This window comes from Xenopus laevis, chromosome 3L, assembly GCF_017654675.1.
Source record: "Xenopus laevis strain J_2021 chromosome 3L, Xenopus_laevis_v10.1, whole genome shotgun sequence".
Classification (NCBI taxonomy): Eukaryota; Metazoa; Chordata; class Amphibia; order Anura; family Pipidae; genus Xenopus; species Xenopus laevis.
In genome coordinates, this window is record NC_054375.1 from 82,464,477 (window position 1) to 82,492,300 (window position 27,824).

A 27,824-nucleotide genomic window follows, 5' to 3' on the forward strand; every position below is an offset into this window, starting at 1 on the left:
TAATTATTACAGTAGACACCATTATAAAGATTTTGCATCATTATATGAGATGCTTAAAAGGTGAACTATTTGCTGCTTTTGGGATTTTTATTGAGACATTCTTACAGGAACCTTAAAGCAGCATTGAAAGATTCCTCAAGGAGCAGGTAACATGTAACATAATGCTACAAAATCAAATAGGCACAGCATAACATTATATACATGCGTTGATAATAATGCCATAGATATACCAGTGCATATTAAAGCATTATAAGGTTAATAAATGCTTTTGTAAATGTAGGCAATTCAATCTCTGTTGCATCTTTTTAATTACTTGTGTGACTATGACATATTATGTATTAATAGGACCTACCTACTTGAAAAGACCAAGTGAAATTCCACTCAACCTTTAAATATTTTGAAGCGATGATTGAGCACAGGGGAAGCAATTACCTTGCGGACAGACCAGTATATTCAGAAAAAACATTTGCCGCAAGTCACCCAAAACTCTCCAGACATCACAAAACATTTATCGATCACTTTAAGGAATATTTCAGGTAAGTGGATGTTTCTTTATAATCTTATCTGTTCAGACTGCTATTGACACCCTTCATATCATGTAAATGCCCACAAAAATGAAGACATTACAGTAGGAGAAGAAAGTATACATAGAATAGTGGGCTAATAAGAATTGTGCTTGTGTATAAGATGGTACTAGTAAAAAAGATGGTATATTATTTTCCTAAAAGTTGTAGTTGATGCCTACCATAGAACATCTTTTTCTTTAATTATACTATGAATATTATTTCTTGTTAAGGCTGTTAAGCTTAAGAGCACAGTCATTTCTGACTCCTTGGTTTAATATGTGCTTTTGCTATATGGAAGGTAATTGTGGAATGGCAAAACTAAAATTGTAGAAGGATTCAGTAGTTATGATGCATATCTTATTAATATAGGGCATCTTCTATTACAATGAAAATCATATTCATCCTCTTTACAATGTCACTGTATAATTTCCGCATGTATAAATCTGAGTAGTATTACATTTGTGAACACTGAGGGGCAGATTTTTAATAGGTTGACGAAAAAATCCTTCCTTTGTATATTTTATAAACAGCGAAGAAATCTGAATTGTTTGAAAATGTTCCTGATTTATTATTCTTTCAGTGCTTGTTTATCCAGCTGAAAAGATGCATAATTATTTTACTGAGTAGCACGACTTTCCCAAAAGGGAACATTTATCAAAGGTCAAACTGTTTTTCCTGATAAAACCAGAATCCTTTTCCTTGAATTTTTTTGGAACATTTTAAAATCTTTCAAGATTTTTCTCCAGAACCAAAAACTTTTACCAATCTGTCTAAGCATTTGCCAATTTTTTTCTACAGAGAGTGTAGTAAATGAACAATATTTTATTGTATGACCAAAAAACAACTTTTTTTTTTACATTAAGAAATAGATCACAATTCAAGTGTATGCAAAAGTTCTGCCCCTCAGAACCAGCATCCAACTCGTTACTCATAAAACCAAGTAAATTTGTTTGACATTATCTGTCCTTCATAAAACCATGCTGATTAGTACTTATAATGCAATATCCAGAACTAAATTTAAATGATTTTTTTACTACAGATTCCAAACTTCCAGGCCTATAATTGTCAGGCAGAGACAGTTCATGCTATTTTAATAATGGAATTATACCAGCTTCCCTGATACTAGTAGTAAATAAAACCGCACAGCTTTAACCTTTGGAATGTTATTGCACTGAATTTTATGTTGTTGTTCATTGTTGCTTGTATCTTTGCGTAAGTTTGGTAAGAAAAAATACTCATTATTTATTCCACCTTCATGAGACTGATCAAGGCTCCTCGATCAGTCTAATGCAACCAGCATGCATTTTTCTAACATGCTTCTATAAGTTTAAAAAGATCTTTGGCAGTGTAATTGCAGTAAATGTGTTGTACTTAGAACTTTAGGGATTTTTAATAAAATGCTATATACAGGGCGATTTAGGGGCCAATTAATTAAGCTGCAACTTTTTTTTTCCAGATTTATTATGCAACAGAACTGTGACAATTCTGAATATGAAAATACTCCACCTAAAACCTGTCTAAATCATGTAAAAGTCAGCGGCAAATGTCCCTTTTGCAACTTGAAGATCTTTCTTTGATTTGTGATTTTAGAGGTTTTTGGGTATTTTTGACACTGGCTTTTGTGCAAAAATATGACACTTTTTTTTAGTTTTCACAGCTTTTCTGTGATTTTTTTTCCCATTGTGCTTTTTCAGTTCAGATTTTTAATAAATTTCATGACATTGGTGGTTTTAGAGAAAGTGATTTCAGTCATGGTTTCAAAAACCTCTAAAATTTACTAAAATCAGAATTTATTTCATTATTAAAATAAAAAATGCTGACCAAACTCCCATGACGATTTTGTCTTACTTATTTACAAAATATTTAAAATAAATCGGATCGAGCGAAAACCAGAACAAATACACATTTTTCTGGCTTTTTTTCCCAAATCTATTTTTTTAATTTTTTTCACAAAAACCTCAAAAAGGTCTGATTTTTGGGCTAAACCCACGATAACTTCAGTTTGGGATAGATGTCTCTCCCATTGACTTATATAGGACCTCGACAGGTCTGAGATGGCGGATTTTCAGATTTGGGCTTTTTTGCGGCATTGGGGTATAATAAATCTCAAAAAATTTGAGGTTTTTTTGCTCCTCTAAAAATTCAAGTTCTGCCCCAAAAAGCCTGACCAGAAAAATATGAGGTTTAATAAATAAACCCTATAAAATCGACCTTTGATAAACAGGCCTCTTAGAGGCAAATTTACTAACCTCCGAAAATTCGCCAGCAATGGCTTCACTCACAGCGCAACACATCGCCAGGTGTAGATTCGCCAGGAAAACACTATTTCACTAAAACCCGAAGTTGCGTCCAGGGTGCCGAATGCTGGCGAAGTTGCGCTAGCATTACTGTACCATGTGAAGCGAAGTTGCACTAGTGTTAGCTAATTTGCATACAGCGTGAAGTTAAAGTTCAATAGACGTATATGCTGCAGCAAATACATTACACTACACAAGCCCGAGAAAACTTAATAAAATAAAATAGAGTTGTTATATTGCCCCACATGAGCCCAGTGTATAGTTTATGTGCCATATGTTAGGAAATGTAGGGGGGAAGCCGGTTACCCCAAAAAAATGTACGCTTTTTTTCAACCTATCACTCTGAAAAAGGAAAAGACGCCAGCATTTTTTGGGACTTAGAAAAATGTTCAACTATTTTTTGAGGAACTCCTATCTATGCTATTGCACTTCGCCTGGTCTGATGTGGCGAAGGCAAGTCTGGCACAAGAGGTAATGATCAGTAAAATCTGCATCTTAGTGAATTTGCGTAGTTACTTACATTCGCCAGAGCGCAAATTCACCAGGCATTAGGGAGCGAAGTACCACTAGAGTCTATCTCGTTCGCTAGAGAAGGTACGCCCACTTTAGTCACTTCACCCTTTAGTAGATTTGCCCCTTAGTCTTGATCTTTAGAAATGACTTGGAATTTGCATTAATAGCCAGAAAAACTATACTTCCTTTATACAATGGTAAATTAGCATCATAAAAGGTATGTGGCATTTAAAGATATATATGTTGTTTTTGTCATTTTTGGCAGATGCACCCCTGAAAAAGCCAAAGGAATCCTTTTTACTTTCATTCCTATTTTATCATGGCTACCAGCGTATAACTTCAGACAATGGCTTATAAGTGACTTGATTTCTGGTATAAGCACTGGGACAGTGGCAGTTTTACAAGGTAACTATTGGAATATTTTTGGAATCAAAATAAACATAAACATGTTGCATATTATTTAAGCATTCTTTCAATATTGATTTATGTTCTTCTGGCAAGATTCACATTACATTAGACATTACAATAGACATTGTGTTTCTAAGCAAGTCCACATACTTGCACCAACCTGCACAACGTCTCTGTAGCTTGGGCTGCTCATATTGTATTTCTGACTATACAAATACCCTCTGGCAAACTACTTATACTTGTACCCTACTTATACCTACTTATACTCTAGCACTCAAAACGCATCCCTAAATTCCATCACCACCAGAGTAAGATATTCAAACTATGTCCTTCCATAACCTTATACAATATATACTGCTATGAAATGTATTCATTACAGTCTGTAGGGTTATTTTGTCCCACAGTGCAACAATCTATAGCAGTTAGATATTGCATCTTTGCAAAAATTATAGAATGAGGAGAATAGATTGATCAAATCTGATTGCCGATTATTTGCGATGTGTGAAAAAAAGAAATATCATAATTAGTGATGAGCTAATTTTTATGCCAGGCATGGATTTGCTGCAAATTTATGCACTTCATCTGCAAATTTTTTTGGGGAAACTGAGCCAAAAATCCAACACAAAAAAATGTCACTGTGACAAAAAAGTCACCAAGACAAAATTAACACTGAGACAAAAAACGGCCATTGACTTTAATGCATTTGGACATAAAAAGTCACTGAGACAAAAAAAGAAGCAGAAACAAAAAAGCCGGCACAAGAATAAACGCCCTTGACTTTAATGCATTTGGAGGGAGAAAAAAATGTTTGTGTGTAAAAAAAAATGTTGATGCCTATTGACTCAATATGTTTCGTAAATTTTTTGGCAAAGCGAAACAGGACAGATTCGCTTATCACTGATCATAACAGATTGCCTAGTAAAATCTCTGGGGAAAACCTCCTTAGTAATAAAGATATGCAAGAGTAGCTTTTTTAAAGGGCATCTAAAGGAAAAAAAATAAAATACAATTTTTACTTTCTTTAATTAAAAAATGTGTACCATTTTAATAAGAAACCGGACTGTATGCAGTGAAATTCTCTCTTCATTTATTGCTGTGGATAGGAATTGTCAGACGGTCCCAAACTGCTGGGCAGGGAAACAATCATACTTATGAACAGCAGTGGGGCCCCCGCTTTACTTCCCAGCCATGCAGAACTCATGCAGCTTTGTGTGTTTCCCTGTAGAGCAGTCAGCGACTGTGTAGAGATTTGTATTGGATTTTATTTTTGTCTTTACATCCCCTTTACTGTTTTCAACTACAGCTAGATTTAAACAGATAAACTGGGATTCTATTTGGAGGATTATTTTGTGCAGCCACTGGTTCTGCAGAGTTGGAGAAAGTTTGTATTAAACAATACAAAAACTATAAAATCCACATTAAATTACATGACAACACAGGGCCCAATGCAGTCTGTCTATTCTGATTATTAATCAGTCTTGCTGTATCGGCTTCTGGAAGATATTATTGGACTTGTGCTGTTTTGATAATTTATGATGATCCCTAAGCAGCCCAGACCACTCTGAGCATGTGTACAGTCTTGGTTTTGCAAAGATGTTCAACAAAGTGTCCAACTTTGAAAGCATAAATCATTTCTTTGATTAGGCTTGTGTTGCAGTAAGTTCATGTTTATGTTTAGTATACAAAATACAGCATTTCTAGCCTTATTCTATTTTAGACTTTACTTCCCCTTTTACTCAAAAGATCAGAAATTCCAACAGGCACATAAAAGCAAGTTGCTGTTTATTTGGTACAAAAAAAACTGTACAAGATGTATTTCCAGATACATTTTAGAATGCATTATAATTATAAGTTGATATGCTTTATGTTAATTGGGACAAGCAAAGCTTGAAATGCTTTAAGTTGACCTGGGCAGTAAAGCCATGTGAAGATTTGGACTAGTCATCAATTTCGCTGCTGAGTTTTATATGACCGGTATAGATTATTATCTGTAATGATTAGAAGTGAAACATGAGGTTTTCCAGATAAGGGGACTTTCCATAATTTGAAGCAGCATGCTTCAAGGCTACTACTAAATGTACACATTATAAACTCAGTAGGATTGTTTTGCCATTTGCATGAATTTATGCAACTTAGTTACTATCAAGTATATTACTTCCTAATTAGATAGTAAAAGCAATTTTTCAATAATAGAACATTGTTTGTTTAATAGGACGCTATAGGGGTCATTTATTTATTTAGTGCTCATTCAAGAAGCATGTCTTGCATGACTGAATGATGCACAAGTTGTGGGGTGGGAGAGGGGATGCCTACATGTCTTCCTGCTCCAAAATATAAATAGATGGCAGTGGAATCCATCCATTTTTCTGAATATATGTATCTGTCAGTCTGTATGTATTTAGGCCACTACACATCCTGCTTAAATTAATTCTGTATTGCCAGAATGCAAATAGATATCAAACATACGTGTACATGGCTAATAAAAATGCTAATGTTTTTGTTGCTTTTGTATGGTAACCAGGCTTGGCATTTGCTCTACTGGTGAACATTTCTCCTGCATATGGACTTTATTCAGCTTTTTTCCCGGTCCTAACTTACTTTATATTGGGAACTTCCAAGCATATATCAGTTGGTAAGTTAATTATCCCTTTTAATAATTGTATTTATACTCTGTAAAATATCAGTTAGGTATAGCTGTATTACTGTAAAATGATTGTCAGTTTTTATGACTATAAAGATTCTCATTTATCCAGGTCATGGTATATTTAGTATAAGTAATTATAGAGCAACTGCACTTGAGAGTAATCATTGAAGACGTTTCAAGACTCATCCGAGCAACTTCTTCTGGTATGTGAAATCTCTGGCATATAAATTCTTCCGCTAGTCTCGTCCATTCAGTTGAACTGAAGAAGCTGCTCAGATCAGTAGTGAAACATCTTCAATGACTACTCAGCAAGTCCAATTTCTCTAGAATGACTTATACTAGATAGTGTATGAACCCACAATTTCTAGAAAGTTGAACTTTAATGGAATCAATTCTGCTGACTGATCATTTTGATTAGTCATTTATACTGATTCAATTAATGCATGGGATGCAATAGCCCAGACCAGCAAAAAGAATGACTTTTCTGGGATGTCAAATCCAGTAGAAGTATGAAATCAGTAAATTCATAAATTTACCCCATAGTGATTAAAAACAAAGACTAACACCCTATCCCTTTACTGTTTTTGATGTTTTATGATGTTTTAACCTGAAATAATGCATTTAATGGAACAGGAGTACCAAATCCTTGATTAGCAACTATAATGCTCATCTAAAATATTTTGACATTATTTCAATGGTTATACTGTACCAAGAAACAAGCATACAAACCACCAGTAAATTGTCCTCAAAAAGAATATTACAGTCGAGTCATGTTTTATAAATAAGAAACAAGAATTGTCCATGTTTTTGACCTAGAGTGATAACATTCTTGTTCTGTTGCCTATATAAGAACATTCAAAAACATATTACATGTAATTATGGGCATATGATGCAGAAATGGGACAGGTTCTGTAATATGGTCACAATGGATATGCTACAAATTAAAAATGAGTTGTGAAATCAGGAGTTTTGTTCATCAATGTGCAAAGATGACAGTGGCTCAGAAGCAGGGTTGTATTTACAATGTAGGCAACTAGGGCAGCTTTAAGGGGTGGCACACAGATGCCTATAGAGAAAAAAAATATATTGCTGGAGACAGTGAAGTCCGCTAGTGGAGCAAAGGGTGGGTGTGGCCCTCTCCTGCTGTAGTATGTGGGAATTATTAACAAACCCAGTAGCTATGAAAAAATCTATTGTCGAAAGCAAAATATAAAAAATTTTTTTACTTTGTAGCCCCACAGCACTGAAACACACCCACATTTTGCTGTTGGGTGATCAGATAGAAGTCCAGCCATTCTCAATTAAAACACTCTTGCCATATATTGCACATTGCATGGCACCCCTGCTAAAGACCTGTAGGCTAAACCAACTCATGGCAAAAATAGACCATAAATGGGACAGAAAATAAGAAGTGGCCAGTTATCTGCTGCATTATCTATCCTATAGGGATGTGTTAATCCATGCATTATAGCAGCCAGGATGTCAATAGAATGTTGGGGTGCTTTGGATTCCTAACAGATTTTCCAAGCCTTCAAAAATGCATTCATTTAGAATCTTATCCACAACTAAAACTTGCTCTCAAAACTAAAAGATTGCTCTCTCTTTATATGTGGTATTTAATTGTAATGGCCATCTGACAGTCTATCACATTTTAAAATCCCCTAAAATGATCTGTGGATTAATTTCTTGGAACTTGCCTTGACTCTATTTGCCATCTTTAACAAAGCCATATAATTTTGTTCACTAAATAGAATGCTGTCTAGTTTTATTGTTAAGCATGACAAAATTGACACTCGGTGGCTTATTTTTTTTTTCTTTAAAAATGTTTATTTCTCTAAAAATTTGAAATATATTAGGTATAAAAACCACAAAACCCGCAATCAAGGTCTTTTAGAAGTCAGGGAGCTACACTGATCCTATTGGACCTTTTTTTAGTCATTCAGACTTTTAGAGGTTTTCGGATTCTTCAGTGCATCGTTCAGCATTTTTTTCTTTTTATATTTGGATCATTTAATAACTTTATCGGCATTTGTGGTTTTAGAGAAAATTTGTTTAATCTTGGTTTCAAAAAACTCTAATCCCACACTACACTTTAATAAATGGGCCTCAAATTATCTCTACATTTGCTATATAATTCAAATAGAATTCCCTGTTTGATTTATTGTTCTGTGACAACTTGTAGGCCCCTTTCCTGTGCTGAGCTTGATGGTAGGTACGGCTGTAATGAGACTAGTGCCTAATGATGCCGGTGTAAATGGCACTGCACCCTTTATTCATAACATGACAATTGAAGAGCAAAGAGTCATTGTTGCCGGTTCAATCACAGTGCTTGCAGGTATTTTTCAGGTAAGTGTTTACTTTTTTACAAGTAGATATCAGGGTTAATTTATTTTCCATGTTTTTGAACCAACAATGCAGTGTTTTCCCCATAATCCTTGTGTCATTATAGTCACTAGGGGGAGTTACAATGACGCTGTTGCAGAAAGTGTATTAAAATTGACGCAGTTGCAATTACACTTAAGTCAGAAGCAATTGCTCTAAAAAATTTGGTGTGAGAGTGAAATGTGCACCCAATAAACTTGGTGCAACTGTGCTGTCTAGTTCAAAAACGGCAGGTGACATCCCTAATCCAAACTGAAGATGAATAGTAGAGATGGGGTAAAATTAGTAGTATAACAATAAAACTAGCTTTAGAGTCAAGCTCCACGCTGGAAAGAGCTTGAATAGGTAGGCTGATAATAAAGTTGTGCAGACAGTTAAAAAGTTGCTTATGAATGCTTATTGTGAACTTCACCTTCATCCTTTAGCATCCTTTGCATTTTCGACTGAAGTGAATAGTTTAACATATTGTGCTTTGATGTTTTGTGCAAACGATATGACGTCAAAGTAATGTTCCGGTTATCTGTGTATATATATTTTATTGCAGATTAAAGATTCACTTTAAAGACATCTTTATTAAAGACCCTTAATTTACTGGCACCACAATCCCTATCCACAGGCCAAATAAAGCCCTCAAAAATATACAGTAAGACTTGTTATAGAACTAATTTATACTTATGATCCTACCTGATAAATACCAGACATCCGTACTTTAAACTTGCATCTTCTGGCTCTAAATTTGAGCTCTACACCCCTAACTTTGTGTTTAGAAAATAAATTATGTATCGTCCTGACCAGGTCAGAGTGTGTAACCCATGGGAACATATGCAGACAGGGTAATGACAACAGAGCCTACAGGGCTGAGTCTGAATGTTGGAAATCTGGCATGTATGTAGAAGGTATTTAGGAATCAGAATGTAGACCTTCTGAGCAGTCAGTATTTTTAGTTGGCCTTTGCCAGATGACTATTTGGTTTCTTTTTACAGATGACATAGACCTCATTTAAGTATCTGGCAAACAATTATTTTTAATTTAAATAGGGTATATCACTCTATATAAGACTGCTTCAATATAGTCTGCTTCCTCTAGATACCAATTATTCTAGCTTTATGAGATTAAACACTTTATACCCTGTATGCACTGACATTGTAAGTTATTTAAATTCATCACATATTAAATAAGTCATTTTCTTTTAGTTGGCTCTAGGATTACTGAAAGTTGGCTTCATTGTGATATATTTATCAGATCCACTTATAAGTGGCTTTACCACTGCTGCTGCTGTCCAAGTGGGCGTGTCTCAGTTCAAATTCATATTTGGACTTAAAATTGAAAACTTCAGTGGTCCCCTGGCAATGTTTTATGTAAGTATCCTAATAACTTTTTTGGTTTGATCATTTAATGGATTATTCAATTTTTATATAATAAATTATACAATGTATTATGTAATATTAAATTCATTGGTCTTTAAATCCAAACTAAAGATTAGATATAAACGTTTCCTGTTGCCGCAGGTCTCCATTTATTGCAGTAAAGCCATTTATTATAGTCAAGTCACCTGCGCTGACTTTTTGTGCAACAGATTTATAAGACAATGTACATTAGTATATCAGGAACAGTGCATGTTCAATAAAGTATACTTACCCACATCCAGATAGAATTTGCGCAATGTCTGTTGACATACCTCATGTAAATTCACAAACTGATAACTTTGTAGTAGTGCAAACAGAATCTCTGATGCAACTAGACATTACTGCTGACCTTATATAAAAACCCCTGACAGGTAATTCAATTTAGGTTCATTCTTTCACAGACTCGTTTCATGAATTGCTTGTGTTCTTGATTATAGCCTAAAAGTAAATTATTACTTCAAGCTTGTGATCTGTGATGCATAGAATTGGTTTTTGTGTTAGCAATTTGCACAACTAATTCTTGAAACTCAAACCAGTTAATTTATATTTAAGCTTTTTCTGTTCCAGTTATACAGATTTTACATAAAGAAAAATGAAATTTTGCCAACCTTCACAACTAATTTTCCACATGATTGTTTATCTCTTACAGACTCTGGAAGACATCTTTAAAAAAATTACTAAAACAAACATATGTGATTTGGTGACATCAATTATTATAATGGGCGTGGTTTTTTTGGTCAAAGAAGTAAATGATCGTTTCAAGGCCAAGATACCAATTCCAATCCCAATTGAACTTATAATGGTAAGAAACATTGAAAACTTTTGTGGGATAAGGGAATATTTTATTATATATATATATATATATATATATATATATATATATATATATATATATATAACTTGAATCAGACGCTTGCACTCTGAACCAGTCTTCCATAAACGTGGGTGCAGGGTCAAAGCATTTATGTAAAGTTCAAGAGGACCCGCACTCCATGGTTAGTGAACCAACAATATTTTTATTTTTCAAACTTGTGCATTCAACGTTTTGAACCACATTAGGGCCTTTATCAAGGCCTTGGATGCATATAGCTATATATATTTAGTCCCATCGAATATGAACGCACAACCATGAGTAGATAATGAAAGCTAGGTGTCAGTCTGCCAATATGTAAACAATTGATTGATTTTGGAGTGCCGTCATTGGTGGAAGTTGTTTATATATATATTTTTTTTTATTATTTTGGAATGTTATGCCAGTAGATTACTATAAGAAGAATCTGCACTCTTAAGTTCATGCTTATGTATGGGTATTTGTATGACCATTGACTGGATCCAGCTTTTTTACACACATAAAAATACTCTCTATCTCTCTGATATACATTAAGCCAATGTTCCAATGTTCAGTCTTCTTTGGGACTTTTATCAAGATTTTCAATAGAATATATTCTCATAACATAAATACCCCCAAGAGCACAAACTCCCCTATTGACATTAAAGTAAACAAAACCATCAAAATGGTGAAACCATGACTGCATGGTAAAAAAAAATAGCTTTAACACTATTTGAGACACTGGAACAATTTGATTGGGAAAAATATCTAAATTCTTAACCCAGCTTTGCATAGGGAGTTAAACATGTAAGTATGCATTTACTTACCCTGATGCAATGACTTACCCTATGCAATTTTGGACACAGTCACCATTTTTTTCCCATAATGCACCGTTTTCCCCAGAATTCATACGTCATTGTTTGCACAATGCAGGCATTGAATTGGACATAACTGAGCTGCATCTGACTAAACTGCACTGCCTCCGGCACAACTGTGTCTGATTAATCAAAATGGACGCAAATGTATGTGCACTTTGTTGCAAGTGCATAATTTAAGTTTGCCAAGCATCAGTTTTGCATGCGATTGAGGTCTGCATCCAATTCTATAAGTGCAACAGAGCTGCAGAAACTCTCGAGCTACTGCCTGGCTAGGAGATGATTGTAGCTCCAGGGTTTGCACCTGGTGCAGCAGCACTCAATTCAGAACAGAAGGCCGGAAGGACTGAGAGCTGATTGCAACTATACAGATATGCAGCTATACATAAGCGCACAGAGTGTATTTGGGTGTGAGTACCTTTAATTAAAGTGGTTCTCATTCTGGGGAAAAATTCAAGTTATCAACTGTGTCTGCAGAAATAAATGAGCCCTCTAGATCAGCAGTGTAACAAGCAGATAGCGGACCCCCTTGCAAAAATAATCTTCAGTGTGGCCTGGTGCACACAAGCTGTTAGCTCTGCAATTGACCACAGCTGGTGAGGGGGGATTTTCAAGCTACAGAGGAAGTTGACACTTTTCCCCATGTCCCTCCGCAACTGTGGGGTCTGCTTCCTCTATAGTTATGACACTGCTCTAGATGACAGTGGGAAATGTGTTTTGTAAATGTGCTAAACTTTGATTTTGCTGGGATTCCATTGAATCTTTCAATCACTCTATTAGTGTACATAGTTAAGTAAATACATTTCATATACCAAGTTAATAAGTAATTGATAAATAGACCACTCTTCTATAGTAATGATAATGTTCAAATAATCATAAAACCAATATTTCAGTCTTTTGTGGAAAAAGCAGTCAGGATGGCAACATGGCACTCAGAGTGAAAATTTGTCAAGCTAGTGTGTTATTGGTGGTTCCTAAAACATTGAACCCCCCTTCTAGTGAATTTCACTTTCCTTGAACTTCAAATGGAAGAAAGTGTCTGTTATACAGTAGGTCACCAAGTTTGCATTGTCAAATTGATTTTATACCCACAGACCAATGTTCCCTCTAAGCAGTGTGCTCATGTGTGCCAACACAAATTTTGAGGACTGCGAAACACAACAAATTGTGGTGCGCACAAAGATTTTGTGTGAAAATGCAAACATTTTGTAATCACTCTGACCTGAGCACAATTTTTTAAAAACATGCACACATGTTTAAAAAGTAAAAAACTATTTTTTTGCACACATAGCCAAGAAGGAATTATAGGGAACACTGGCACAGACTCAAATGTAGTTATCATAATTTATGGGCATTTACACATGTTCATATTATTCTAAGTTTGTTGTCTGTAATATTTTTTTTCTATTCAGACAGTAATAGCAACAGGGATTTCATATGGCTGTGACTTCAGTGGAAGATATGGTATACAGATTATTGGAAAATTAGAAGAAGGGTAAGTGAATTGTTAGTACAACTGTATATATAAAACACAATACCTTTAAATACTAAAAAATGTTTTTCGCAAATGCATAAAGTGATTTTTGTTTATATGAAAAATGTAATGGTCAATAATTAAGATAACAACTGTTTTTTTTTTTACTAACCTGCAGATATCTACCTCCAATAACACCAAATACCAGAGTATTTCAAGAATGTATAGCAGATGGGTTTGCAATAGGAATTGTGGCATTTGCAGTGGGGTTCTCTGTAGCCAAAGTTTATTCAATCAAACATGACTACCTCATTAATGGCAACCAGGTAAATTTTGTATTTGTCCTGTTGTTTCTTTTACAGAAAAAACTGTATAACACAAAAATGCTACAATCTTTTAGCCATCTGCAAAGTGATCGAACATTGCAGTAATGTACTGTATTTTAGAAAATACTTTCAGATATTAAAGAAGTTTCTGTATTCACAAATTAATACTCTCAGCTGACATATCAAATAAAAATATGGAGCAAAATGCATGAGATACAATACATATGGGTGTGATAACATTGCTGCAGTCTTAATTAACTAGAACCACTTATAAGATGTTTGCTTACTATACCCAGAGCAATCTTATAACCTTAGTTCATTACCCCCACATTTTTTTTAAATTTTTTAATTCAAAATCCTGACAATATTAGGCTCAAGAGCAAAGCATCAGGACTAGATCATAGCTGAATAAAGCAATTACAGAGGCTAACAGTAAATTATACCCTGTTAGCTGTTTCAAGTGAATTAGATTCAAGTATTCACCATCAAAATTAAGGCCAACTTAATGCCCCTACAACCAAATCTCTTGCTAGCAGAAGAGAAAAACAGTTATTTACTACAACCACCCATCTACAAGGGGAATGTAAAAGGAGATTATACAAAGCTAAAAATGTTGGTTCTGACTATCCTTGATTTGCATAACAAAGCAATGTCACATAGCAGCAATACAGTAAGATCATATAGAAAGAGCATTTTTAACTATGATTTGCCCTTCAGTATTAGGTTCCAGCCAAGACTTTCTATGTAGGAAAAAGTAAATGTAACCGACAGGGAAGACCAGGCTTAGACAGAGGAACATGCAGGAACAGATGGATTAGACCATACTGCTAGACTGAGTCTGGAGTAGGAAGAATCATAAGGGACAGGTAATACTTAATTAAAAGTGGAATTGGGGTGTTTTTTCGTCAGTGGAACATTTAGTGGGCTCATTAATGTCTATATGTATGAATTAGTTTACAAATGGGTGATAACATAAGTTATCTGTAACATATGACTAATCACTTTAGTGTGCACACAGCTCTTCTGCTTACCTGCAGGTAGCTTCAGTTTTGACATTTAAATATTTTTACTGGTAGGGAAAGATTTATAGATGATCAATAGGTTGATAAAGTAGAAAAATATTTTCAAGGACAATTAGTTAGGAAGAAATATTGGCTTCATTAAGAGGACAAATGTGAGCATGAGTTCAGAAAGGGTTGGCATCACACATGACAGGGGAAGTGATGTCACAATGTACTGTGCATGCTTGTAACATCACTTTCACTGCAGCCTGAGTCGCTGGTGGATTTCATGGGAATATATCCGGTGGCAGGGGAAGAGGATTTTATTTTTGCAAATAAAAAATGTACATACTTTTAGAAATACAATAACTCATGAACTGATCCGTAAAGTTATATGAACATCAGGAAATAAACTACGATTGGAAACAGTAAACAATTTTTACAACTCTACATTACATGATCTGAGAGTTCACATGGTTTACATGTGCAATAAAACTTTTTTTTTTCACAACAGTTCTTTAAAACTAGAAAATACAATTACAGAATGACAATAAATGATACAACAAGTGTGATAAAAGGTTATGAAAGTTATGTATAAGAGTTTACATTTACAGACAAGAAATGTTAGACTCTGCACTGCATAAACTAGAAAAACAGTTCAGCTGTCATTCGCATTAAATTCAAGTCATACCCTCATGGATTTGATGATCTAATTTCCATGTTACTCCATAGAATGGGAGTGTAACTGTTGGCCCACCTGTTTAATTTGCAGCAGAACTGAACTATGCACATAATCTGTCCAATCAAAGTTTTCAACCTATCAGCCTCATTCTTAAAGGATTCTTCTGTAAAAGACCTGTACTATTTAAGTTTATTTAAAATGGTAAAAAACGTAATATTAAGTAAATAACTGCATAACTTTCACTCACAAGCAGAGTGTTTTTGTAATGCTTTAATTACTACTAAAATATGAACTTTTGTGTACTGCAGGAACTAGTGGCATTTGGAATTAGTAACATATTTTGTGGATGTTTCCGAGGCTTTGCTGTTAGTACATCCTTATCACGATCAGCTGTTCAGGAGAGCACAGGAGGCAAATCCCAGGTAATCAAAATGTTAATTATGTTTAAAAGTACAATTATTATAAAATACTATAAAAAATCGCAGAGAAGTACACTTTCTTTAATTGTTAGGTAAAAAGTGGGATTTTTTTTTATACCTAAACCTTTTTACTTACTATAGTTCACTACACAGAGTTGGGTTTGTGGTTCCATAGTTTGTTTTTGTTCAGATTTAAATCTCAAAAAAGACTAGATATTTAACATTTATGTAAATCACAAAAGCTCTCACAGGAGCACTCTGTGTAAGTCTACATCAGTTATTTTTTGGGGTTTGGACTCCCTTTAGTAATGTCATGTATCAGCATGATTCTAAAGAACTCACATAATGCTGAAGATGACATGTAAATGTGAAAACAGTATTACTTTCATACCACTCTAAATAATTTCCTACATTAGGCTGGGTATGATGTTTTCCTCTACAGTAATGATCACCTTTATAACCTCTTCATAATACTTGTTACTTAACTTATAAAGCTTATAGAAATTAGCTTCAGGTTGTAGAGATGACCTTGCTGTGTAGCCATGGAGGCAGCCATTCAAAGGAGAAAAGGCTCAGGTTACACAGCAGATAGCAAATAAGCTCTTTCTGTCTAATGGTGTTATCTTTTATCCATTATTTAACCTGTGCCATATAGCCACTTTTCAATTTCCACCATTGCTCCACAGCAGCTTGTTTATATGAACAATAGTAGTGTTACTGAAGCAAACAGATCAGTTTTACCAGTGTAGGGCAACAGTACATGATATTTTCATTACTTTAAAACACTTACATTTTTTGGTGTTACTGTTCCTTTAAAGGAAGTATTTTGTCCAAATGCATTAAAGTCGTGTAGGATGTAATACAGGATTTTTCACCTGTGAATTTTTGCTGCAGTTTCGCTGCGGAAATTCCCCGCAAATCCATGCCTGGCCATCACTACTTTTAAGGTCTTATAATTGCTGTAAATTTTAATAAGCTTTTGTTATTTTGTTATCTATTGGTTTCTTCCCTAAACCCTCCAGCTATCAAACTAGCCAACAATCACCCCAAACAAATATTGTATTTAAAATATATGTTATAAGGATGTGTTTCTATTTTTTTATTTATAGATTGCTGGAGTTCTGTCAGCTCTGATTGCAATGATTGTAACTTTAGCTATTGGATTCCTCTTGAGAACTTTACCAAAGGTATTGTAACATCACGTAACAAGGTTCTGTTTACAGAATATATTCTTAATCTAAAACTGTACACCAGACATTAATTTCCATTGAACAGAACCCTGTGCTTACCATGTGCTTTTGACAGGCCTTAATACAAATAAGTTTTGCAAATATACCGTTACTTGCTAATCTGACACATTGTGAGGAGAGGTTAATAGGTAACCCCCCAAATGAATTTTAGCTAAAATATATATTATAAATTAGAGGTGATATATTTGTCTAGAATTATTATTGTAAATATTATGTTTTATAAGTTACATACAATATTTTGCTTTTATTTCTATTTCAGTCTGTGCTTGGAGCTCTGGTGCTTATTAATTTAAAGGGAATGCTGATGCAGTTTTCAGAAATTCCCAATTTGTGGCGGAAGGATAAATACGATTGTGTAAGTGAACAAAAAAGAATACAGTTTCAAATAGATATTCTTTGTAAAGGTAACAAGTGGCAGATATTGTCATCATGTGACTTGATCCCTCACCAACATTTCATAAGAGTCTTTATTAGTGCATTCCTTATGTGCTCACAAGAGCAGAACTGAGCAATGTCCAAGGTCTCTGGACTACAAAGAGGCCTTCTGTTAGCTCCATACTCTTTAAAGAATTTTACGAGGTTTTATTACAGACAGAATATTTTGCATTTTAATCACCATTCAGTATGAAGAATCAAAAACACATCTATTCTTTACCCTCAGTCTATGCTTCTATTTATTATGAGACCAAAGTCTTGTGTAAATTGTCTGTATAAAACTAGTGCAAACACTCTCCCATTGTTTGCCAAACACCTTGATTTTTATACAGACAGTAAATCCCATATGAACTGTATTTATATTCTTGGTACAGTATCCAGTATTGTAGCAGTGTGTGTCAGAGTTTATTTTTAAGTCATTTCTAAGTCAAGTAAATTCCATTCTGGGAACACAGGGCACTATCTGCATGGAGTTTGCAGGGCCAGAACTAGGCAAATGGTGGAGGGATGTCTTCTGCCACCTACCCCTGGTCTGGGTCCCTGTTCCCACACTGTTCACCTCTTCCCTCAACCCAACCATGGGGCAAATTTACTTATTTAATTTTCACTTAGGGAAACTTCACCATACTTCTCGCAACTTTGTCAGATGTTATTTTGCAGCCAATAAACATATTTAAAATGTGAAGTTTCATGTAGGCAAATGAACACTGGCATACTTTTGCCAGCAAAAGTTTGTCAGCGCGATTGTTTCTCTAGCGAATTTTCTCTAGCATTACTACTTCATTAACATATTTAAAGGGCCAGTAACAAAAACAAATATTTTAAAAGAAAAATTGTACTTAACGGGAAAAAAAACACCAAGACACTTTTAACTTTAAATTCGCAAAGTCTTTATTAAGAAATAACTTACCGATTCTCTGCTTGCGCTCCTCTTCAGAAACGGCGACAGGGCGACAATCCATCGTGCAGTGCTCAATTTCTCCTCCCTGCCTTCTATAGGAGATAGCCAGGGAGGAGAAATCGAGCACCACACGATGGATCGTCGCCTTTGGCGTTTCTGAAGAGGAGCACAAGCAGAGAATCGGTAAGTTATTTCTTAATAAAGACTTTGAGAATTTAAAGTTAAAGGTGTCTCAGTGGTTTTTTTTTCCATTAAGTACAAACAATTTTTTTTTTTATGTGACTGCTATTTTAAGCTTAAGTCAATTTAAATATGATAGGTACATACAGGTCATATATATGTCTTTATTTTTAAAAATGTCCAAGGAAGCAAAATAAAGACAAAATAGATCTTCTATTGTTCTAGACATAGACATGAGCCTACCCTAAAACAAAAGTGGCTTGAGCTTCAAATGTTTAAAAAAAAGTGTAAATAATATTTATTTAACAGTTACAACTTTTAAACATAATGGCACATTAAAATATGAAAAAACAACAGCGTTTTGTCTTATTTTTATTACTTTTTTGGCATACAGGATATGATGTCACTGACATAATAATGTCCAAATACTAGTTTTACACTCAATCAGCCGGTATTTTTAGTGTCAGTTGAAGTGGTTCCCTGGAGGCTCCGTCCCTGGCCTCCTCTTCATATTATCAATGTATATCCAGGGTTTGGGAATCACACACTATAGGCAGATTGACTGCAAGTTGCATTTATTATTGTCCACACGACATGTTTCGGGCACCAAGGCCCTTTTTCAAGTGTGAAAAACATGTCCCAAACCCTGTATATACACTGACATAATAATGTTGAGGGTGTAGCTTCATATTATCAATTTGTCAGGTAGAACCTGGTGAAACAGACTCTGGCGCAAAGGGTAACATCTCGGAAAGTTCGCACTTTGATAAATTTATGGAGTAACAATCGTTCAAAATGTCGCAAACTTCTCCAGTGTTGAGCTTTTCCGCTAGCGTATTGTCAGCTTCGCCTTTTAGTAAATTGGCAATGTCCCTGCGAATTGTCATTTTTTTTGAATTTTTGCTAAAAAAGTCCACTTCACTCTTTAGTAAATCTGCCTCTATCAGTGCATCCCTTGAATTGTAAGCTCCACAAAGGCAGAGACAGATGTGAATGATAAATAGTTTCCATAAAGTGCTGTGCAAAATACATTGATGCTATATAAATAAATTATACTAATATTACATTTTTTTTAATGCTTGGCAGTCAGTATGGATTGTGACCTTCATCGCTGCAGTTCTTCTTGGGCTTGATTATGGACTAGCAGCTGGAGTAGGATATGAGTTGTTAACTGTAGTGTTCCGCACACAATTGTAAGTGTCTTTAAAAACGTTTCATTATTATAATGTTAACCTTGTGTTTGAAAACACTGTCCTTTTTTTGTGTGTCCACGCTGTCTTTTTCTTTGTACACATGATCCTTCAAAGGCAAAATTCATGTTAAGATGCGTAATTCAAGTTTGGCATTTCTACAATATGGGCTCGTGATTGATGTAAAAATATAATGAATCATTGTGAGCCATTGAATCCCTAGACTCCTTGTAGGGGAGGGACAGAGCACTGAATAAGCACGGGGGGGGGGGTTAACATTCATATAAAACCTATATCCCCAGCAGCTTTACGTGTCCTTGATAAATGACTGTATGTGTTATGCCTGGAAACGAATGTAGCGAAGAGCCTTTATTTATTAAGTTACATTTCAGCAAATTTTACAGATTTTATTCTATGGCTGCTGTTTATTTTTTGACTTAATAACATTTTTGCACAGACTGTGTTGTGTGTCAGTATATCACACTAAAACCAAATCACATTCCAATGGCAGTAAAACATTTATATGTAGAAAATGAACAGCACCATCGATTTGGATGTGGTTTAAAAAGCCTTTATTTGTGCTCTTGCGGGCATCCCCCGCGACGTTTCAGGCCATGTGGCCTTTTATCAAGCTTGATAAAAGGCCACATGGCCTGAAACGTCGCGGGGGATGCCCACAAGAGCACAAATAAAGGCTTTTTAAACCACATCCAAATCGATGGTGCTGTTCATTTTCTACATTACATGGTCTGTCAATGGAAAGTGGTCGTTGCAGAACGTGCACCATCAAGGCAAGATACTAAGAATCGGTGTGCTGACTAAATTTGTTCTCCAAGTAAAACATTTATAGACATTTCATTATTTGGCAAGATGATATGGAGTTTCATGTCTGTGTAAATAAAGTGTGTCTACACCACAATTATACACCTTGTATTTGTAACATTGGTATTGTTTACCCACCGGAGGAATGAACTATTTTATCTCAGTTATAGAGGCTGTTTGACTTTAAAAAATACTTGCCTGGTAACACTGCACATTCCCCTCATGCAAACCATATAAAATATTTCAGAAATTATAAACAATTACTTCGCACACTCAGAGCAGATCATGCATTTTTGCCACAGACTTCATCTAGATGTAAATTGTTCATTATTTTTCTTATGAACATTGTCATCCTACAGCTCTGACATAAACTGAAATTACAATTTATATTATACAGGTATAGGATCCATTATCCCGAAACCCGTTATCCAGAAAGCTCCGTATTACAGGAAGGCCATCTCCCATAGACCACATTTTAACCAAATAATTCAAAATTTTAAAAATGATCACCTTCTCTCTGTAATAATAAAAATTCTTTTTTAGTAGGTATGGTGATCTAAATTGGGGCAAATTGGAGAAAGACTCATTATCCTGAAAACCCCTGCTTCCAAGCTTCCTGGATAACAGGCCCCATACCTGTAGTAACACTATTGCTAAACTAACAGCTGACTGAGGATTAAACAGATATATTGTTTATATTTGAAAGAAGGAAGGCATCCCTGCTAGAACATTATGATGAATAACAGATACAATGGAGTAATTAGAGGTCCATGTAGTTAAATGTAGTAAATGTAATTTAAACCCCCCCCTCCTGGTCTCTCTGAAATACTCATGGTCCTGATATCAGCTGTGATTTATTTTGTACTTCAAACACTCATACATCAAAAATATTTCAGTGTAGTTGTGGATTTTGAAAATATAATTCTCGTTTTTTACAGCCCAAATTGCACAGTCATTGCCAATATTGGAAAAAGCGACATTTACAAAAACCGAAAGGACTATACAAATGTGAGTTTTTGGTTGCTCTGTTTATAGTATTATGTTGGGATGATATATGCATAATTATTTCCCATCTGTCTTTAGATCTATGAACCAGAAGGCACAGTAATCTTCAGATGTCCTTCTCCTATCTTTTTTGCTAATTCTGCTTTCTTTAAAGAGAAGGTCTCTGCTGCTGTAAGTATGATAGGTTGCAAAGAAACCTGCAATATATATAAATACAATGTGCATTTCTACTCATTATAATCTCCTATTTTCAGGTTGGATTTAATCCACTGAGAATTTTACGCAAGAGAAATAAGGCCCTGCGAAAAATCAATGCATTACTAAAAAAAGGAGTTCTGCAAGTCTCACCGGTAAGCTTCTCTCAATGTTGGTGTATGGTGCCTTCTGATTATATAGCAAATAACACAGAGACAGAGGAGGAATTCATTAAAATAATGCTATGCCTCATCTGCAGACCTCCAATTATAGAACACATGCCTCAAACCATTATGGCAACATGATCAAATCTGGTTTCAATATGACCTTGTTTACACAAGCTGGTTTTAGCAATTTGCAGAATATTATGCTGTAACTTTACAGACATACATTGAAAATCTGTAACGTCAAACCTACCAACGTGCAGATGTGATCCTCGTCCAACGGGATTATTATACATGGCCTATAGATAGTAAGGACCCAAAAGCTGACCACTCAGTCTGAAAGGACTAAATCCACAGTTTAAATCTGCCCATGTAGGACCAGCTTTATTCTATTTCCATCTTACAAGTGCAAATGTTGGGTCTACTAAACCCTGCAACCAAAACACAGACTACCTCTGAGGGGTGGATTTTGTTGTAATTCTTATTTTCAATTTCTTATCTTTCATTTCTGGTCCTCTCCTATTGCTCTTGCCTTCTAATCTTCAACACTTCTACCTTGCAGAAGGGGTAATTAAGCTGTAGCAACCAGAGTGCTATTCAAATTCAAAGCCAAAGAATTGTACAACATAAATGGGCAGATTTATCAAAGGTCGAATTTCGAATTCATGTAAAAAATTTTAAACTTTAATACATTTGAATATACTCAAAATTTGATTGGAAGGTTATTTAATGGAAAAAATGTAATATCTAAAACTCAAACTAATATTACAAATTGAAAAACTCAAATTGAATTCAAATCGAATTACAGTAAACTCAAATCGATTTTTTTCTCAGAAAAAAACTTGAATGTCAGGAAGGATATTAATATCTTCAAATGGGTCACTGGACCTCTTCCATTGACTTATACATTAACTCGGCAGGTTTTAGGTGGCGAATAGGCGAATTTGAATTGTTCCAAGGGTCAAGGTTTGATAAATCTCGATTTTTGAATTTGAAATAAAATTCAAATAGAGTTTGGATTATTCCGATTAGAATTTGAGAGTTTTGACCAAAAACAAAAAAAAAACAAATTCGAATTTGAATTTACAATTCGACCCTTAGTAAATCTGCCCCAAAATGTGCATTTTTCAAATCCCACCAAAATATAAGGACATCAGTATAATGCAATATTAAAATGGTCTTTCTCTTTGGCAGGGGTCCCCAACCTTTTTTACCTGTGAGCCACATTCAAATGTAAAAAGAGTTGGGGAGCAACATAAGCATGAAAAAGTCCCTTGGGTGCCAAATAAGGGCTGTGATTGGCTATTTGGTAGCCCCTATGTGGACTGGCAGCCTACAGGAGGCTCTGCTTGGCACTATACTTCGTTTTTATGTAAATAAAACTTGTTTCCAAGCCTGGAATTCAAAAATAATCACCTGCTTTGAGGACACTGAGAGCAACATCCAAGGGCTTGGAGAGCAACATGTTGCTCAGGAGCTACTGGTTGGGGATCACTGCTCTTTGGTAAAATGCAAAAATAACCTTTAAAAAAATGTTCTTTCTCTTTAACAGAAAGGTTTAATCTGTACCTCATATGAATACTATGCCTCCGATGATGAATTTGATAACAACAAAGTTGAAGAGCTATACAATCCCATTCATCCTAATGACCTTCCATTTCATATAGACTGGAATGCAGATCTCCCAAATGATATTGTGGTCCCAAAGGTTGACATTCACAGTTTAATTCTTGACTTTGGAGCAGTGTCATTTATTGATGTGTCCGGGATGAAAAGCTTGAAATCAGTAAGTTCATGAAATGTATGAATAAATATAGAATGGGAACAAGGAAACACCTGATACAGTAAATGTTTCTATATATCAAAAATGAGGTTGTGGGCTGATTTTAAGATGTATAAATACTTTTCTATTACAGATGCTGACAGCATGGGGCTGATTTTCAGCTTGTGTAATCAGCAGGCAGATATGCAGCCCCGACTGGCTTTAACCTTATAAGGGTCGTTATAAAATATAATACCCACAGACATACTGTTGTCCTTCCAACCATTTCTTTATGTCTACCTCGCTCTACTTTTATTGTGTATCTCTGTTGTACACACACTCACACATATACAAATGTAAAATATTTGGTTAGCAGTTTTTTTTGTGATACAGTATCAACTAAGTCTAATTTAGATGCTAGTAGTTCAAAAGTAAGGGTTTAATCAGCAGTCAGCAGAGACACTACAAAGTTCAAAGCCACAGCAAAAAAACATTATTTTCCATTCTATGTGTCCACTAAAAAAAGATTGTATAATTGTTTTCTATAGCTTTATCTTCTTTATTAGTATTTTATTGTATTTTTCAACCTAGAAAAGCCATTGATTCAATTGAATCCCACCATTAGTCTACTGTAGATCTTTTGTGTTGTGTTAAAAGTAAGGCAAGAGGTAATGGAGCTAACAGTGCCTAAGAGCAACCATGGTAAAGACAACTCTATTGAATTTGTCCAAAAAAAGGTATTGAATCCCCTCTATGTAGGGGGTTATTCATTATAAGGTTGAGTTGTGCTTTTCCTGAAAAATTCAAGTTTTTCGAGGGTAGTTTCACTAAAAACTTGAATTTTTTGGAATAAAAAAATTTGACTTTTTTGAGATGTATTATGCCCCATAGCTGCTAAAAGCCCGAATCCAAAATACTCTGAAAACCTGCCGAGGTCATGTAGAAGTCAACGGTAGAGGTCCCTTGAACCACTTGAAGATGTTTTTTTGCCTTCATGATTTTCAATTTTTTTGCTGTGTTTTTCATTTGAAAATCGATCAATTCGAGGTAGTCAAGGTTTTTTTTTTAGCAAATAACCCAATTAATTTGAGTATGCGAGTTTTTTACATTTGGGTTTTTTCATTAATAAACAAACATTTGACTGAGTTTATTCAAGCTAGAAAAAACCTCACAAACTCAACCTTTGATAAATAACCCCCTCAATGGTTAGATTAGTCACACTTCCATTATATTATATTTTTATTTTACTAAGCCTTGGTGTTCTTCCACAAGTCACATTGTACTCTCTTAAGCTAAGGGTAGGAGTGTTGGCTCTGCTGCTCTCAGCCTGTTTTTTTTCAGGCTGAGAGAAGCATATCTGCTCAATGTACCATCTCCAAGATCTGCACCAAGTGTTTGACAAAAAATCCAGTGCTCGCTGCAGAGCTTGGAGAGCAGTGTCAGGAGGTGCAGCACAGCTCTGTCCTTATTACCAGCCCTAAGGGACACTCCCTAAGTTGTGCACCCCATAGGCCAATGAAGTTGAATAACTTTTTTTTTCACTTCTGAGTCTGTAAGGAACAAAACAAGTCTAAATCTCTGTGGCTTCACCCTTGTCAGAAACATACTGTATCAGCCTTCAAAACTCCTAGATCATAATGACATCATAGAAAGAAAGAAAAACTATCACTGCAAGCAAGATTAGCATCTGTTTGTTTTCTCATTACAATTATAATGAACCCAGTTACAAATGATAATACATTTGCCCATTATATAGAAAACATTTAAAGGGTTATTTATTAAGGTTCAAGTTGTTTTTGCCATTAAAATTAGTTTTTGAGGGTTTTTTTTGGTAAAAAATCAATTTTTATTAGTTTTTTTTAACAAAACTCAAATTTTTTGAGATTTATTATACACCTACCCTGGAAATAGCTTGAATCCAAAAATATATCATCTAAAACCTGTCAAGGTAATGTAGGAGTCAATGGCAGAGGTCCCTTGAACCATTTCAAGATGTTAATAGCCATCATGATGTTTGAGGTTTTTTCTGAGGGATTTGATTGAAAACTCGAACATTCGATTAATTTGAGGGTTTTTTTGCCGAAAACTCAATCACTTTAAGATTTTGGGTTGTTTACCCTTAACTCGCTGATTCAAGTTTTCTCCATTCAATTTTTTTTCCTAAATAAGAAACCATTTCAGTTGTGAGTTCATTTGAGTTCATTCAAGGTATAAAAAAAAACTCTAAAATTCAACCTTGATAAATAACCACCTAAGTGTTGATAATTCAAAAATGTGCTTTTCTAGTTCTCCAGTATTGCATAACATATTTAACCTTTTCTTCTATCTACTCTTTTGTTGTTTTTAGGCACTGAAAGAATATATCAGAATTGATGTTGATGTATACATAGCCAATGCAGACAGTAAGCTATTTTTAACACATTCTTGATACTTTGTGTTGTTATCTAATTAGACATTTCAGGTCAGCGTCACTCAATATATTGCCTTAAATATGATAAATGTATACACAGCCAAACCTTTACTTTACAGTAAAATCGCCAAAAGAGCAGATCTCTATGTGTATGGCCACCTTACCTGTACAAATGCCATATTAGTTGAGACATGTTTCAACGATATCAGCAAGTCATAAGGAAATGATCTGTTAACAAACATGATAGATAGATTACAAAATGCCTTTACCTAAGGTTTATTTCTACTTTATTTTACCTATCTTAGGTGACCTCCTGGATAAACTAGAAAATTGTGGATTTCTTGATGATGAAATTCAGAAATCAATGTTCTTTCTCACTGTCCATGATGCTGTGTTATACAGTGTAGCAAAAAAAGGCACAAAATATCCTTATGATGTACATTCTGCAAAGGTAAGTTTGTACCAATGTTTTGCTGATTTAATTGTGTTTTGGAAGCTTATCTTTAGATTAAAAACCTTACTTTCCTTTGCAGGGGTCCAATTATTACACATACATAAATGGGTATACAGATGACAGTCTGCGCAACAGACCAATCACTGTAAGTAGTCTTGCCTTACTATATGTTTAGGAATAAGATTCTAGAAAACATTCCATAATTATATTTCAATCAATTTGTTTGCTACCTTTCTGATTATAACTGGAAAGCATAGTTTTGGCAGGTCTGGTTCAGTTCTATAAGCTCATGGAACATACAGAGGCGGGCCAAGCCGACCGGCTCCCGGCCGACCACCTGACCCCGAGGGTGCGCATGTAAAGTGCCATTCCTGGGAGGGGGGGAGTGCACAGTGATAAGCGTGGATGAGTGGCAAGAAAGTCCAGATTAGGGGTAGGCAAAAGACTATTCAAAAGGTACATGCCCAGCACACACACGCACCCATTGTTGCACCCTAGGCATGCGTCTCTAATGCCTACCCCTAGTTCCGGCCCTGGGCACATGGGATGTATTTTTTATAAACTCCTAAATCCTGAAAGGAAAGCTGTCAATAAATTTGTTTTCTGGCAAAAACACAGCTATCACAACAGATGGCTGACTCCTATTAATATTAATAATTGACTCCACCACTAGGGTAAGGTGCTTCTCTGTATGTCCCATCTTTAATACTGTACTGTACTACTAAGACTATAAACAATATATATGTAATTGATATTATATATTAAACTTTAATTCCCTTTAATTTGCTGAGAAAGTTAAACAAAGGAAAAAACATTTATTTATCGATTGTTTATAACAAACTAATGAAGTATAATTCTCTTTTTAGATGCCAAGTGAAACCAAGTTTTAACTTTCAAATGGAATTATAAAGCCTGTTCTCATTGGCACACTGTATTAAAACCAAATAAATGGAGCAAAGGATTACTAAACTAGAAAATACTAGAAGTTAGGGTTCAAGAAAGCCTGAAAAAGAGAACTTCCTATAAAAATGATGACTGGATACTCCAATAGGAAACTCTGATATAATACTTACAGCAAAACTTAATCCAGTAATTTATACTATGCAATATACTAATATAGTAACTTAATTTTATGACACTGTATATTATTGCTACACTGAAATATAAATGTTAAAAAGATATTTGGATACAAGAAAATCCTATATAAATGTAAGCAAATTTTAGTGTATCTTTG

The 27,824-nt window shown here is 34.9% G+C and overlaps 1 protein-coding gene across 1 annotated transcript; it reads left to right on the forward strand.

The window, feature by feature from the left end:
* The first annotated feature begins 42 nt into the window (after positions 1–42).
* LOC121401511 (chloride anion exchanger-like) lies at positions 43–27,824 on the forward strand. Its single transcript, XM_041586515.1, has 21 exons — positions 43–146; positions 346–536; positions 3,642–3,781; positions 6,306–6,416; positions 8,611–8,774; positions 10,004–10,168; positions 10,866–11,018; positions 13,333–13,415; positions 13,573–13,720; positions 15,712–15,825; positions 16,932–17,009; positions 17,332–17,427; positions 19,675–19,781; positions 21,539–21,608; positions 21,684–21,776; positions 21,860–21,955; positions 23,517–23,750; positions 26,074–26,128; positions 26,442–26,587; positions 26,670–26,735; positions 27,457–27,824. The coding sequence occupies exons 2-21, from the start codon at positions 406–408 to the stop codon at positions 27,478–27,480; spliced, it is 2,274 nt and encodes a 757-aa protein (XP_041442449.1). The 5' UTR covers positions 43–146; positions 346–405; the 3' UTR covers positions 27,481–27,824.

Excerpts from the sequence above, each read along its gene's own strand:
- LOC121401511 (XM_041586515.1), top strand. The coding sequence starts at position 406 with ATGATTGAGCACAGGGGAAGCAATTACCTTGCGGACAGACCAGTATAT. Across the intron at positions 8,775-10,003 it reads TGCTTGCAGGTATTTTTCAG|TTGGCTCTAGGATTACTGAA; the intron begins GTAAGTGTTTAC and ends ATTTTCTTTTAG. Across the intron at positions 13,416-13,572 it reads ATTGGAAAATTAGAAGAAGG|ATATCTACCTCCAATAACAC; the intron begins GTAAGTGAATTG and ends ACTAACCTGCAG.